Raw genomic sequence first — 15,233 nt, 5'->3', positions numbered from 1 at the left:
ACAGTGGGGCAGAATGCTGGACACACAGTGGGGCAGAATGCTGGACACACAGTGGGGCAGAATGCTGGACACACAGTGGGGCAGAATGCTGGACACACAGTGGGGCAGAATGCTGGACACACAGTGGGGCAGAATGCTGGACACACAGTGGGGCAGAATGCTGGACACACAGTGGGGCAGAATGCTGGACACACAGTGGGGCAGAATGCTGGACACACAGTGGGGCAGAATGCTGGACACACAGTGGGGCAGAATGCTGGACACACAGTGGGGCAGAATGCTGGACACACAGTGGGGCAGAATGCTGGACACACAGTGGGGCAGAATGCTGGACACACAGTGGGGCAGAATGCTGGACACACAGTGGGGCAGAATGCTGGACACACAGTGGGGCAGAATGCTGGACACAGTGGGGCAGAATGCTGGACACAGTGACAGGGGCAGAATGCTGGACACAGTGACAGGGGCAGAATGCTGGACACAGTGACAGGGGCAGAATGCTGGACACAGTGACAGGGGCAGAATGCTGGACACAGTGACAGGGGCAGAATGCTGGACACAGTGACAGGGGCAGAATGCTGGACACAGTGACAGGGGCAGAATGCTGGACACAGTGACAGGGGCAGAATGCTGGACACAGTGACAGGGGCAGAATGCTGGACACAGGGGCAGACTGAGACCCAGGGGCAGAATGCGAGACACGGGGCAGAATGGAGATACGGGGCATGATTGGAGACACGGGGCAGGATGAAAGACATGGGGGCATGACTGGAGACAGATGGGGCAGGATTGGAGACAGATGGGGCAGAATGGAGACACAGGGGGCATGATTGGAGACAAGTGTCAGGATTGCAGACATGGGGGCATGGTTGGAGACATAGGGGGCAGAATGGAGACATGGGGCATGATTGGAGACACTGGGGGCAGAATTGGAGACAGATCGTGCAGGATCATGGGGCAGGATGGATATGATGGAGACAGATGGGGCAGGATGGGGCGATCATATGGGGCAGGATAAGGAGATCATATGGGGCAGAATGGATACTCATGAGGGCAGGATGGGAGAATATCTGGCTGACGCCAGGAATGAGACACACGGGGCCAGGCTGGGTGATATTATTAATACCATAGGGGCTAATTTAGGGATATTATTACTGCAGTGATGTATTTATTTTATTTTTTGAGTATACTGTTTTAAATGGGGGGCGGTCCTGTTACTGTATAGAGTGATACTATGTCGCCTTCTTCATGTGGTGTAATGTAGAAGTTGTGAAAAATTAAGTAATGTGTTCTGCAAGCGGAGCTCGAGATAACTGTGTTATTTCCTGCAGAGAGAAGTCCTGGCTGGATGAAATGATGGCGGTCTGTGCTGGATGAAAGATGAAGGACTTCACCTAGAGACGTCACTGGTGAGTCAGTGTGTTACCTATACACTGACACTATACACTGTATACAGAGCTCCTGTGTATAATTTCACTAGTGATCACTATATTATCTGTACACAGACACTGCATACTAAGTACAGATCTCCTGTGTATAATGGCACTTATGGTGATAGTATGGTGCTTTTTTAAAAGTTACTGATCAGAATTGTAGTATTCAGTCACTATGTGGTGGTAATATGTGGTCTGGACATGGTGTTGTGGTATTTGTTCCTTGTATGTGATATTATTCGATCACTGTGGTGGTAATATGTGGTCTGGTCATGGTGTTGTGGTATTTGTTCCTTGTATGTGATATTATTCGATCACTGTGGTGGTAATATGTCATCTGGTCATGGTGTTGTGGTATTTGTTCCTTCTATGTGATATTATTGGGCATTTTAAAAATTGAAAAATAAATAAAAATATACCTAAATTGTATTGCATATTTTAACAAATATTTAATAGGTTACAGCAGAGTAGGGCCCGGCCAAAAGTGTCTACCGTGTTATGGTGGCGGCTTAAAAAATCTTTTGGCCAAAACAAAAGCTGCCTGCTATATGTGTGATCTGGTGATGGGAACTGTTAATGTGTGATTGGTGAGAAGTGGAGTTTTTCCAAGAGAGAGCGGTGGGACTGTGGACAGTTCGAGGGGTGGAGCCTGGAGGCGGGGCTGGGGTGGAGCCTGGGCGGAGTCTCAAGGGGGCCCCGAAAATTTTGCCAGTATGGGGCCCCGAAATTTCTAGTGGCAGCCCAGATGGGGTGTATAGAAAATCTCCACCGACAAGAACAGATTATTTTCTGTTCAAGCCAATTACTATGTGAATTGTGAACACAGACATGCACAGCGATTGACAGAACTGGAAACCTTAAATGGAACCTGTCAGTTGCCCTAGACCCACAAAACCGCCACAATGTTATCATTGTAACCTAAATAGACTTTCTATCAGCTGCCCTACACCTCCTAAAACCACCACTTTAAGTAGACTTTATAAGAAGCCGGTTTTTGTGGATTAGTGACAAATGAATAACCATAAAAACATTCTTAAAATTACACTGGCAGTATGCAAATAAGTGACTTGTCGGGGGAAATAGGCATGGAGGGTGGGCCTTAATGAAGCCACGAAGTGTATGCATGGCTTCATTCTGCACTGCCATGGAGGTCACATGTAAGACTTGCAAAGAGCAGTTGGTTACATTGGACTGGTAAATCATTATAATTATTATTATTATTATTAATTTATATAGCATAATTGTTTCCATGGTGCTATACATGAGGAGGGGTTACATACAAATTACAGATATCACTTACAGTAAGCAAACTAACAATGACAGACTGGTACAGAGGGGCGAGGACCCTGCCCTTGTGGGCTTACATTCTACAGGTTGGTGGGGAAGGAGAAAATAGGTTGAGGGTTGCAGGAGCTCCGGTGTTGCTGAGGCAGTAGCTTCAGTAGTGGTGAGGAGGCAGCGGGGTCAGTGCAGGCCATAGGCTTTCCTGAAGAGGTGGGTTTTCAGGATCCGTCTGAAGGATCCGAATGTGGTTGATAGTCGGACGTGTTGGGGTAAAGAAGTCAAGAGGATGGGGGATATTCTGGAGAAGTCTTGGAGGCGGTTGGGTGAGGAGCGAATAAGTGTGGAGGACAGAATGAGGTCTTGGGAGGACCGGAGATTACGTGAGGGAAGATATTGAGAGATTAGTTCAGAGATATATCGAGGAGACAGGTTATGGATGGCTTTGTAGGTTAGTATTAGTAATCTGAACTGGATACGCTGAGGAAATGGGAGCCAGTGAAGAGATTTTCAGAGGGGGGAAGCGGAGGAGTAGCAAGGAGAGAGATGAATTAGTCGGGCAGCAGAGTTAAGGATGGACTGGAGAGGTGCAAGTGTTTTGGCAGGGAGGTCACAGAAAAGGATGTTGCAGTAGTCAAGGTGGGAGATGATGAGGGCATGCACAAGCATTTTAGTAGATTGACGGTTGAGGAAAGGACGCATTCTGGAGAGATTTTTGAGCTGGAGGCGACAGGAGGTGGAAAGAGCTTGGGTGTGTGGTTTGAAGGACAGGGCAGAGTCAAGGGTTACTCCGAGGCAGTGGACTTCCGGTACGGGGGAAAGCATGATGTCGTTAATTGCGACAGATAGGTCAGGTAAGGAAGATCTATGAGATGGAGGAAAGATGATGAGTTCAGATTTGTCTACATTGAGCTTGAGGAAGAGAGGGAGGATATGGCTGATAGACACTCTGGAATTTTGGACAGTAGAGAGGTGATGTCTGGGCCAGAAAGGTAGATCTGAGTGTCATCAGCATAAAGGTGGTACTGGAACCCATGGGACTTTATGAGTTGTCCCAGGCCAAGTGTATAGATTGAGAAGAGTAGGGGTCCTAGAACAGAGCCTTGGGGTACTCCAATAGAGAGAGGGTGGGATGAGGAGGTAGCGTTGGAGTGGGAGATGCTGAATGTGCAGTTGGAAAGGTATGAGGAGTTCCAGGATAGGGCGAGGTCTTTGATGCCAAAGGAGGAGAGGATCTGTAGTAGGAGGCAGTGGTCAACTGTGTCAAAAGTAGAGAACAAGTCTAGAAGAAGGAGTACAGAGTATTGTCCGTTAGCTTTGGCTGGAATTAGGTCATTAGTGATTTTGGTCAGGGCTGTCTCAGTTGAATGATGGGGCGGAAACCAGATTGTAGATTGTCAAAGAGCAAGTTAGATGAGAGGTGGGAGGAAAGTTCAGCGTGGACGTGCTGCTCCAGGAGTTTGGAAGCGAATGGGAGCAGCAATATTGGGTGATAGCTGGACATAGCTGTTGGATCGAGGGTTGGCTTTTTAAGGATAGGCGTGATTGTGGCATGTTTGGAAGCAGAAGGGAAGGTGCCAGAAGTTAGTGATAGGTTGAAGAGGTGAGTTAGGGATGGGATAAGAGTGGTCGTGAGGTTGGGGAGGTGGTGGGATGGGGTCGAGCGCACAGGTGGTGAGGTGCGCTTTGTAGAGGAGACAATTAAGCCCCCCTTCAGTGATGTTGGATAGGGAGGCTATGGGGTTTGGGCATTGGTCTAGTATACAGTGGGGCAAAAAAGTATTTAGTCAGTAAGCAATAGTGCAAGTTCCACCACTTAAAAAGATGAGAGGCGTCTGTAATTTACATCATAGGTAGACCTCAACTATGGGAGACAAACTGAGAAAAAAAAATCCAGAAAATCACATTGTCTGTTTTTTTAACATTTTATTTGCATATTATGGTGGAAAATAAGTATTTGGTCAGAAACAAAATTTCATCTCAATACTTTGTAATATATCCTTTGTTGGCAATGACAGAGGTCAAACGTTTTCTGTAAGTCTTCACAAGGTTGCCACACACTGTTGTTGGTATGTTGGCCCATTCCTCCATGCAGATCTCCTCTAGAGCAGTGATGTTTTTGGCTTTTCGCTTGGCAACACGGACTTTCAACTCCCTCCAAAGGTTTTCTATAGGGTTGAGATCTGGAGACTAGCTAGGCCACTCCAGGACCTTGAAATGCTTCTTACGAAGCCACTCCTTCGTTGCCCTGGCGGTGTGCTTAGGATCATTGTCATGTTGAAAGACCCAGCCACGTTTCATCTTCAATGCCCTTGCTGATGGAAGGAGGTTTGCACTCAAAATCTCACGATACATGGCCCCATTCATTCTTTCATGTACCCGGATCAGTCGTCCTGGCCCCTTTGCAGAGAAACAGCCCCAAAGCATGATGTTTTCACCACCATGCTTTACAGTAGGTATGGTGTTTGATGGATGCAACTCAGTATTCTTTTTCCTCCAAACACGACAAGTTGTGTTTCTACCAAACAGTTCCAGTTTGGTTTCATCAGACCATAGGACATTCTCCCAAAACTCCTCTGGATCATCCAAATGCTCTCTAGCAAACTTCAGACGGGCCCGGACATGTACTGGCTTAAGCAGTGGGACACGTCTGGCACTGCAGGATCTGAGTCCATGGTGGCGTAGTGTGTTACTTATGGTAGGCCTTGTTACATTGCTCCCAGCTCTCTGCAGTTCATTCACTAGGTCCCCCCGCATGGTTCTGGGATTTTTGCTCACCGTTCTTGTGATCATTCTGACCCCACGGGGTGGGATTTTGCGTGGAGCCCCAGATCGAGGGAGATTATCAGTGGTCTTGTATGTCTTCCATTTTCGAATTATTGCTCCCACTGTTGATTTCTTCACTCCAAGCTGGTTGGCTATTGCAGATTCAGTCTTCCCAGCCTGGTGCAGGGCTACAATTTTGTTTCTGTTTTGTTTCTTTTGACAGCTCTTTGGTCTTCACCATAGTGGAGTTTGGAGTCAGACTGTTTGAGGGTGTGCACAGGTGTCTTTTTATACTGATAACAAGTTTAAACAGGTGCCATTACTACAGGTAATGAGTGGAGGAAAGAGGAGACTCTTAAAGAAGAAGTTACAGGTCTGTGAGAGCCAGAAATCTTGATTGTTTGTTTCTGACCAAATACTTATTTTCCACCATAATATGCAAAAAAATGATAAAAAAAAACAGATAATGTGATTTTCCGGATTTTTTTTTCTCAGTTTGTCTCCCATAGTTGAGGTCTACCTATGATGTAAATTACAGACGCCTCTCATCTTTTTAAGTGGTGGAACTTGCACTATTGCTGACTGACTAAATACTTTTTTGCCCCACTGTACAAAGGGTTGTGGTGGTTGAACAATGAAAAATTGCCTTGTTTGGTCGATCTTATTTTTTTCAAAGACCTCAGCAGAGATGAGGGAGGTTGGAGGGGGCAGTGGGGGGCGGAGGAGAGAGTTAAAGGTTTTGAATAACTGTTTGGGGTTGTAGGATAGGGAAGATAAGAGGGTTGTGAAGTAGGCCTGTTTAGCAGAGGTGAGATCAGATTTAAAAGCAAATGTTACCTGTTTGAATGCAGTGAAGTCATCTTGCGAATGTGTTTTCTTCCAATGCCGCTCTGCAACCCTGGACACTTGCCAGAGCTTTTTAGTGGCGTTATTGTGCCAGGGTTATCTATTGATACATCGCACTCTGCCATGAACAAGAGGGGCGACCTTGTCAATAGCAGATGCAAGAGTGGCATTGTAGAAAGCCGTGGTACGGTCTGTGTCGTGGAGTGAGGATATGGATGCCAGTGGTAGGATAGAATCAGAGAGTGTGTGGGTGTCTAGGTGCGCAAGGTTTCTGCGAGGGTGCGCATGTTGCTGGAAATGGATGACTGGTGAGGGGGACAGGGATGAGAAGGTGAGCAGATGGTGGTCGGATAGACGGAGTGGTGGTGAAGTTAAATAGAGAGCAGAGACGGGTGAAGACCAGGTCTAGTATATGTCCGTCTGTGTGGGTGGCTGCAGAGGACCACTGAGTAAGTCCAAAAGATGAAGTAAGGGACAGAAGTTTGGAGGCTGTTGACTGAGGGGTATCAGTGGCAATGTTGAAGTTACCCATAATGATGGTGGTAATGTCAACAGAGAGAAAGTGGAGAAGCCAGGCGGAGAATTGGTCAATAAAGGCAGTGGCCTGGCCTGGAGGTCGGCATATGATGGCCACTTGGAGGTTGGAGGGAGAGTAGATGCGGACAGAGTGGATTTAAAAAGCGGGGAGGATAAGGGAGGGTAGAGGTGGGATTTGGTTAAAGGTGCAGTTTGAAGAAAGGAGGAGACCCATTCCTCCACCATGTCTGCTGCCGGGGAGAGGGGTGTGGGTGAAGTGGAGGCCGCCGTAACACAGCGCAGCAGGGGAGGCGGTGTCAGAGGGTGTTAGCCATGTTTCTGTGAGGCCGAGGAAGGCAAGCTTGTGAGAGGGAAATCATGAATCACATGAAGCTTATTGCAGATTGAGCGGGCATTCCAGAGTGCTCCATAGAGAGGGAGCAGGGGCACGGGTTTTATGTTGGAAAGAATGCGGTAGTTCATATTAGATAGGGAGAGGTAGGAGGGGGTAGTAATGGGAGGTATGAGCTGTGGGGGTCCAGGGTTGGGAGATATGTTGCCAGCAGTGAGGAGAAGCAGAGAAAGGGAGAGCAAGTGAGAGAAGGAGAGTGGCCAGCTAAATCGTGTCACTCATGTCCACAGGGTCAAGCTTGCATGATGAGAGGGAGGATTAACTAAGGGAAATCAATGCCCCCCATGGCTAGTCACCCACTAAATAGCATATAGGCACCAGTAATAACATTCATTTCAAGGTCTTCAACAATCACTAAGCCACGAAAATGGGCTTGTTAGAAAGTCTACATAATGTGTTGGTTTTGGGAGGTCTATGGCAGCTGATAGGTTCCCTTTAAAGGGACTCTGTCACCTGAATTTGGAGGGAACAATCTTCAGCCATGGGGGCGGGGTTTTCGGGTGTTTGATTCACCCTTTCCTTACCCGCTGGCTGCATGCTGGCTGCAATATTGGATTGAAGTTCATTCTCTGTCCTCCATAGTACACGCCTGCGCAAGGCAAGATTGTAGATTATGGAAAGACAAAAATAAATGACTTTTTCACAAACAGTATTTTGCACGACAGCAATAAAAATATGACGACATATATTTCATATTGCCACCATCAGGGTGACCCACAGAAAAAAGTTAACACTTTATTTGTGCAGCACCTAAGTAGTGTTAAGCATAAACTGTCAAAACGCAGAATTTTCTATTTCTCCCCATAAAAAGTTAATTAGAGTTTGGAAATAATGGATGTGTAGATAGGACTCCAATACGGGTTACCTCCAAGCACATTTTATTTTCTTCTCATCATGGCAATCCATCATTTATACAATGTGTCTATAAAGCTCAGAAGTAGATATTAATCCGGTATTTACACCTACCAAACTATTCACTTAAAATGAAAGGCATCTGTTGTTTTCATGTTTAAAGGACAAATAAAAAAAAATTAAAAATGTCATTAAATTCCACAGAACACCAAGGCAATTTACACACAATCCCGAAGAGTCAATATTATTGACTGCAGATAATGAGGACCTGTCACTTGCTCAAAAAAATGGAAGCTAAACACTGAAAAATCCCTGTGATCCCCTGATTCGGCTGCTGTTTTCTGTTTTGGGCTGTGACACTCAATTGCAGATATATTGACGTTTGTTTCTTCAGAATCGCAGTATGTGAAATCTCTCCTTTTCAGTCCAACTGGGAGATTCTTCACAATCTTCTCTGGGGGCATTTGCCTCCATCAGTCTCTCCTAGATGCAGCCAATCATACCATAGCACCTGATCTAGCATTCTATCAGAGAAGTACGCCCCCAAAGAATACTCACAAGAAACGCCCAGATGAACTACAAACAGAGATTTCACATACTGCTCTACCGAAGAAAAAATAATGTTATCGTCTCTGCAATGGAGTCATGCAGTGCAAAACGGAAATGAGCATCACAATCAGCAGAACCTAGGCATGTTCAAAAGGTATATAGTGGGTTTTTTTTTCAGCAAGTGAAAGGTTGCAATCCAATCCTCACAATGAAACAATATCCAAGAGGAGACAACAACTGCAGATTCTGTATAAACTTACCAATCTTGTGCATAAGTTAACTTTAGAGTAGACCTGATCGTTGCAAGGCTTCCCAAAGAGTAGCAACAACTGAAATGCATGTCAGATCATGTAAAATATCAAGACCTTCTAAATTTCAGAAGTAGTCAGCAACTCAAACAAGGGGATTTGATCATCTTTACCTCAATAACCTTTTCTTCCATTTGTGGCAAAAAAGCGCCACCATTTCATTTAATTTTAAATAATGGCATCAACTATTTATGGTATATTTTATTGCTTGCTATAGAGTAACCCAATCCACCACCAGTTGGGTTGCCCGTTTGTGGCAGGTCACACACATTATATATCCCTAACTGGTGAAGTGAACAACTTTACAATGACACCTGTCAAAGGTTGTGCTAAATTAAGCAATAAACGAGGTTGATGTTTTGGGAGCAGAACAATAATGAGGAAATCTAAGGAACTGAGCAGCTGATTAGACAGAGTATAAAAGTGAGGGCTGTATGACTAAATTAGAGCCTATGTGAGATGCTCAGTGACTGCCATAGTTAGTTCCTAACAAAAGTGGACAACTGGTGACCTGGGGGCAGGGTTAAGGACACCTAAGGATCTAAAATTCCACAGAAGAGTTACAGTAACACAAACTGATGAAACATGTAATATTTGATATAAAAGAGCAGTGTCAAAACATGCACTGCATCTCAATCGGTGAATTTGCATAACTGATTACATCAGCTCCAGATCAGAGGCCGACAGGGAAGGGAGGTTAGCGGTCTAACTGCTGTATAGAAATTAATGGGCTGGAGAGAGGCGACTGAAATCTCAGGAGTTAACTCCTGAGCGTGAACTGTAACTACAGCGTGTACTCAGCCATTTTCTCGTGGTCGGTCTCCTTTGCAATGAGCTGTAATCTTTGTTAGACAAAATCTCTCATAGTAGGACAACAACAATAGATAAAAACAAGTCAACTGCAAACTTGTGTATTTTCAAGCTGTCTACCTATACAAATTTGATTACATGAAAATATTCATAGAATCCCTTAAAGCAGTGTTTCCCATACACAGTCATCATGGCCTCCAACAGATCAAGTTTTCAAAGATTTTTTCTGTGGTCAGATATTGATGTTCAGACATACATTATGCGTCAGCTCATTGTAGCTGCTGAAAACATGAACTCCATTATCGCTATATACATAGAAAATGTAGGATACTTTGTTAACATTTTTGGATCACAAAGCGTATAAGCCATCCAACCAGTCAGATACTGATATTGTAAGAGAAGGTAGGGGGCGCAATGTTTGTTCTATTCTCGAAGTATTAAATGGGGTCTCAAGCAAATCTGTCAGCAGGATTGTGCATAGTAACCTACACACAGTGTCAGGTGGGCGCCGTTATACTGATTACAATGATACCTTGGTTGATGAAATCCGTCTTGTGGTTGTTTAATCTTTATTTCCAGTTTTGAGTTAATGAAATGCTCGTGCCCCGGGGCTGCCTGTGGGGGGGGGGTCTTCATGTGATTAGGTATTCCAGATAATCAGTATAGCTTCTGACAGGTCACTGATCCCTCATTTTCAAACAGATTTTTTTTTTGGAACTTCAGGATTCCATCAAACAAATGTGCATATAATTCATTACATATGCGATTATGCTGCACCGCCTGCCCAAGGTTTTTTTTTCCCTCAAAATATATTGAACATACAAACTACGGGGAGGCCGTTGAGGGATCAGTGACCTGTCAGAAGCCATACTGATGAATACCTAATCAGAGCACCACATGAAGAACCCCCACAGGCCGCCCCGAAGCACGTGCATATCATTACTGATACCGTGCACAATCCTGCTTACAGGGGAGCTTCAAGGCCCTCAAGTCTGTCTTAACATTAATTTGTGCACAGCCGTGCTGGAACACCAAAATAGTCATGAAGGCCAGATAGTCTATAGCTACTCATTAAGTGAGAATTAGACCAGGCCAGCGGTCAGTGCGCAATGTACGGACAGAGCAAACATTTGGCAATCACTCTGGCTCCACGCTTTGCTTTGCACACTTCATTCACACATGGTTGAATGGTGCTCAGAATCAGGGCGTAATTACAAGCTAGAAATATATACCACATTTGAGAAATCCTATGACGGCAGCAATGGTGGAAGCAACAGGGGACTGTAAAGTTCCAAAAATATTAAATGGTCCATCAAGGTTCCTTTTAATGCGACTTAAAAGCATCACCCCAGTGTTTTTTTTATTTTACCGCTGGAGTGGTGCTGCAAATCTAAGTACCCTGCCCCCTTTTTTATACTCACCTTTTGGAGTCCACCTTTTATCACCGCCGCTCTCATCGGTCTCCAGCAATTTGTGACCTGCCGGCTGCTCCAGTGTATCATAGAGCTGCGTGGAGGACACTCTTCAATACTAGTCTATGGGGGCCTCATTCTGCCTCTCATACACTAGCACTGATAGCATCCGGCCAGTCAGACGCTGCAGTCACAAGATGACGCAGGGGGACCGGAGTGGCACCAAAAAATGAACATGACGCCGGAGTGTGAGTATAAGAGTAGGGACAGGGACCTTAGGTTTAAAGCACCACTCCCGCACTGAAAAAAAAAACTAAAACATTGGAGTGGTGCTTTAACAGAACTGAAGAAGAAATATCTTTCTTGATGTCCTTTATACTGAAGCAAAAAGTAAACTTACCCAACTCATTTAGACTCTGAGCAGCTTTAGTAATTTCCCTGCTACCACCCTGCAGTTGACCTTGAAGTCTCTTGCTAAGATACAAGATTCGTATAATTCTCCGAAGCAAATCACAAGCGGACTGAAAAGTAAAACACAATGGATACATTATAGGAGACACTGGAAAGCTTGCATGAGCAATATAGAGGAAATGCAAAGTCACAATGAATCCCAATAACAGATAGTATGCAAGGAATACACCTAATGCTGGGCTCTCCTGCCCAAAATCTGAATAGTTAGTGATGAGCAGAGACCTGTCCTCTTCATCACATCACATAGCCAGATTAAGCCAAGTAGTCAGCAGCCTATAAACTAGGACGTTCTGTGCTCTGAAACTTGCTGATGTTTTACAGATAATAATCAATCACTCCGCAGTTATACTCACTTTCCATTAGGCTTCTGAGATGGCACACATGGACAATGTATCAAGGTACAATGTCGAGAGAGTGTGCACCGAAAACACCATAATATCTCATTGACACCCTCAATTTTTTTTTAAGGACCATTTCAGTTTTTCTTTAATTGTTTAATTTTACCTCTGGAGTGTTGTCATTATTCTAAGTTTCTTGCCCCCAGTCTTATACTTACCAGTCAACGTCTATCTGTTCCCAGCGCCGTTCTGGTCGTCTTCTGCAGGTTGCTACCTGCCAGATCGCTCCAGTGTTTGCTGTGTGATCCGGATGTGATAACTCAATGTAAGTCTATGACAGCCAGAACTTACCCTGAGGGCTTGTGACCGTTAACCTCTGATTTCCGTTCAGTCAGAAGTTGCGGTCACATGATGGTGGCGCGGGACGAGAACGCCCAGTTAGTGTATTACTCGGGGAACTTACTTTACTGACACCACTCCAGTGGTGAATTAGGAAAAAAAAAATGGAGTGGTGCTTTACTCATTTGGGCAGAGAGTATTCTGGAAGTTATACTTGCATAGTGAACCATACTTCGCCTGTATAGTCTCCTGTATAGTCACAACTCTAGCTAAAACACCTTATGCACGCACATATAGTTGCCATGGTAACTGTACCACCCAGCGTGCTTCCTACATCTTCCCGCACACAATGTAACATCAGCATGAGAGCTAAAATAAAGTGACACTGCTATAGATTTATAGAGGGTCTTATAGGTCAATCTTCCCCTGACACCAATAAGTCTATAAGAAAAACCATGACAAAAAGTAATGTAAAGGAAAAAAAAAGGAAGGGACTGCAAGAATGGGCAATGCGGGAAATGGTTAAAGGCAGAGTAACATCTATAGTGTACATTCTACACAGTGATAGACTGCCCCCTAGTGAACGCTGGAGCATAGTCTTCCTTCACTGGATAATCACACTCATGGAGAAACTATTTGTTTTTGTACAGTTTGTATAATAAGTTTACAAATCAAAATACTTTCAAGAAATCTGTTGACAGTCTGAGAATATACCACTGAAAAAATAATCTTTGATAGATCAGGTTATTTTATATGATAAGGCAGAAAACACACAGCTGCTCTATAAGGCTAGACGATCTCTGCAGGGTAACCGTCAACCCGCCAAACCTAGGGATGACACTCACAACTAATGCAGTTACTTACTAATATTCTGCAGGGAGGAACATAAAAATTCAATCTTAATTTTCAGATGTAAAAGTGACCAAGCAGTAACATTTCTCCTTGTGGAGAGTGACATGTTAAAGGGAAGGTGCCACCAGTTTTCTTGCATTTAGTTTTTTTGTGAAATTAAGCTTAAAATAGTAATTAAAATGTATTAATGCAATGTTTGCACTGTTTGCAAACATTTCTATATGAAAAATATTATATATTTTTCTACAAATATACATATTTACCACTAGGGGGAGCATTTTCCGTTTTAGACCTCAAGCAGCTATAGTAAGATTTAGCAGCTCTGCCCCAGGGATATTAGACCACCCAAAAGGGGAGGGAAATGGTGATGTCAGCAGTTACTGCCCCAACAGTAAGAATGAAGAGCAGCATCACAGGGCAGCACCATTTTGTGTGTGACTGACCTGTGACCTGCTGTCACCAGCAGTTACTGCATCAGAGGCACAGCTCGTATATGTGACAGCTCGTGTATATATATGCAGCATGTATGTAGCATGCATGTATGTAGCATGTATGTAGCATGTATGTAGCATGCATGTATGTAGCATGTATGTAGCATGTATGTAGCATGTATGTATGTAGCATGTACGTAGCATGTATGTAGCATGTGCGTAGCATGTACGTAGCATGTACGTAGCATGTACGTAGCATGTACGTAGCATGTATGTAGCATGTATGTAGCATGTATGTAGCATGTATGTAGCATGTATGTAGCATGTATGTATGTAGCATGTATGTATGTAGCATGTATGTAGCATGTATGTATGTATGTAGCATGCATGTATGTAGCACGTATGTATGGAGTATTTTTTTTTTTTTTTCATTCAACACATTAGCCGGATGATGGGACTATTACTGTTCCATAATTGGCTAATGTGTCAATCACTGTCATTGTAGCAGGCATCGTCCGATGGGACTTGTAGTCCCATCGGACGATGCTTGCACACACGCATAGAGCCCCCCCCCCCCCACGCCGCACAGAGCCCCCCCCCACGCCGCACAGAGACCCCCCCACAGAGCCCCCCCCCCCCACGCCGCACAGAGCCCCCCCCCACAGAGCCCCCCCCCCCCACGCCGCACAGAGCCCCCCCCCCACGCCGCACAGAGACCCCCCCAGGCCGCACAGAGCCCCCCCCCACGCCGCACAGAGACCCCCCCCCACGCCGCACAGAGACCCCCCCACGCCGCACAGAGAGGGAGAGCGACAGAGGGGGAGAGTGCAGTTTACCGGAGATCACTGGGACTGTGGGGAGGCGGAGACAGAGCAGAGGGAAGCACACAGGGCAGCATGTGAGAGCAGAGGATGTCTGCCCAGAACCTGCAGTGCCTGCAGTACAGAGGAGCAGTCAGTGCTTCTGTCCTGCGATAGAGAGTAAGTGGAGCTCAACAGATAGCACTGGACTATAATAAAATGGCAGCTAGTCACACCTACAGCAGTGAGTTGTGCAGCCCACAGAGGTGTGCCCAGCTCACTGCTAATGCTGCTGCAATGTTACAGATAGGAGATAATAGACCGGCGCTGACCGTATGTCCATGGGGTGCCGTAATCTGACACTGATAGTGCCCTGCTACTGCTGCAAAACCAAGATGTCAGCCCCCAGTGCATTCTTTCTACTCATATAACACACGGAATCTGTTTTACATGCATTCAAATCTGGGTCATAACAGCATGTTATGCTACATTACATTGATTAATTAATGATCTACAAACGCGGTACCTTCCCTTTAAGCATGCCGAGATGAGGAGACTTAAAGCCGCAATGCTCCTCTGGGAAATATGCAAATAGTCTCTTCTGAGAGGAAGAGGACTAGAACTCTAGTGCCACCTATTGGAAGTAGCAATCCTAAAAGTCAATGTTGACCCTTTAAAGGAAATCTGTCACCCCCAAAATCGAGGGGGTTGTAAGCCCACCGGCATCAGGGGCTTATCTACAGCATTCTGTAATGCTGTAGATAAGCCCCCGATGTATCCTGAAAGATGAGAAAAAGAGGTTAGATTATACTCATCT

The 15,233-nt window shown here is 45.1% G+C and overlaps 1 protein-coding gene across 1 annotated transcript in view; it reads right to left on the bottom strand.

The window, feature by feature from the left end:
- Positions 1 to 15,233, bottom strand: part of COG5 (component of oligomeric golgi complex 5) — a 477,042-nt gene that overhangs the window by 411,360 nt on the left and 50,449 nt on the right. The window contains exon 6 of the mRNA XM_069765057.1: positions 11,586 to 11,706. Coding sequence (XP_069621158.1) covers positions 11,586 to 11,706 — 121 coding nt within the window. The remainder of the gene's footprint in view (positions 1 to 11,585; positions 11,707 to 15,233) is intronic.

Source organism: Ranitomeya imitator, chromosome 4 (genome assembly GCF_032444005.1).
Source record: "Ranitomeya imitator isolate aRanImi1 chromosome 4, aRanImi1.pri, whole genome shotgun sequence".
In the NCBI taxonomy this organism is placed as follows: Eukaryota; Metazoa; Chordata; class Amphibia; order Anura; family Dendrobatidae; genus Ranitomeya; species Ranitomeya imitator.
This window is presented reverse-complemented; position numbering and strand designations above follow the sequence as displayed.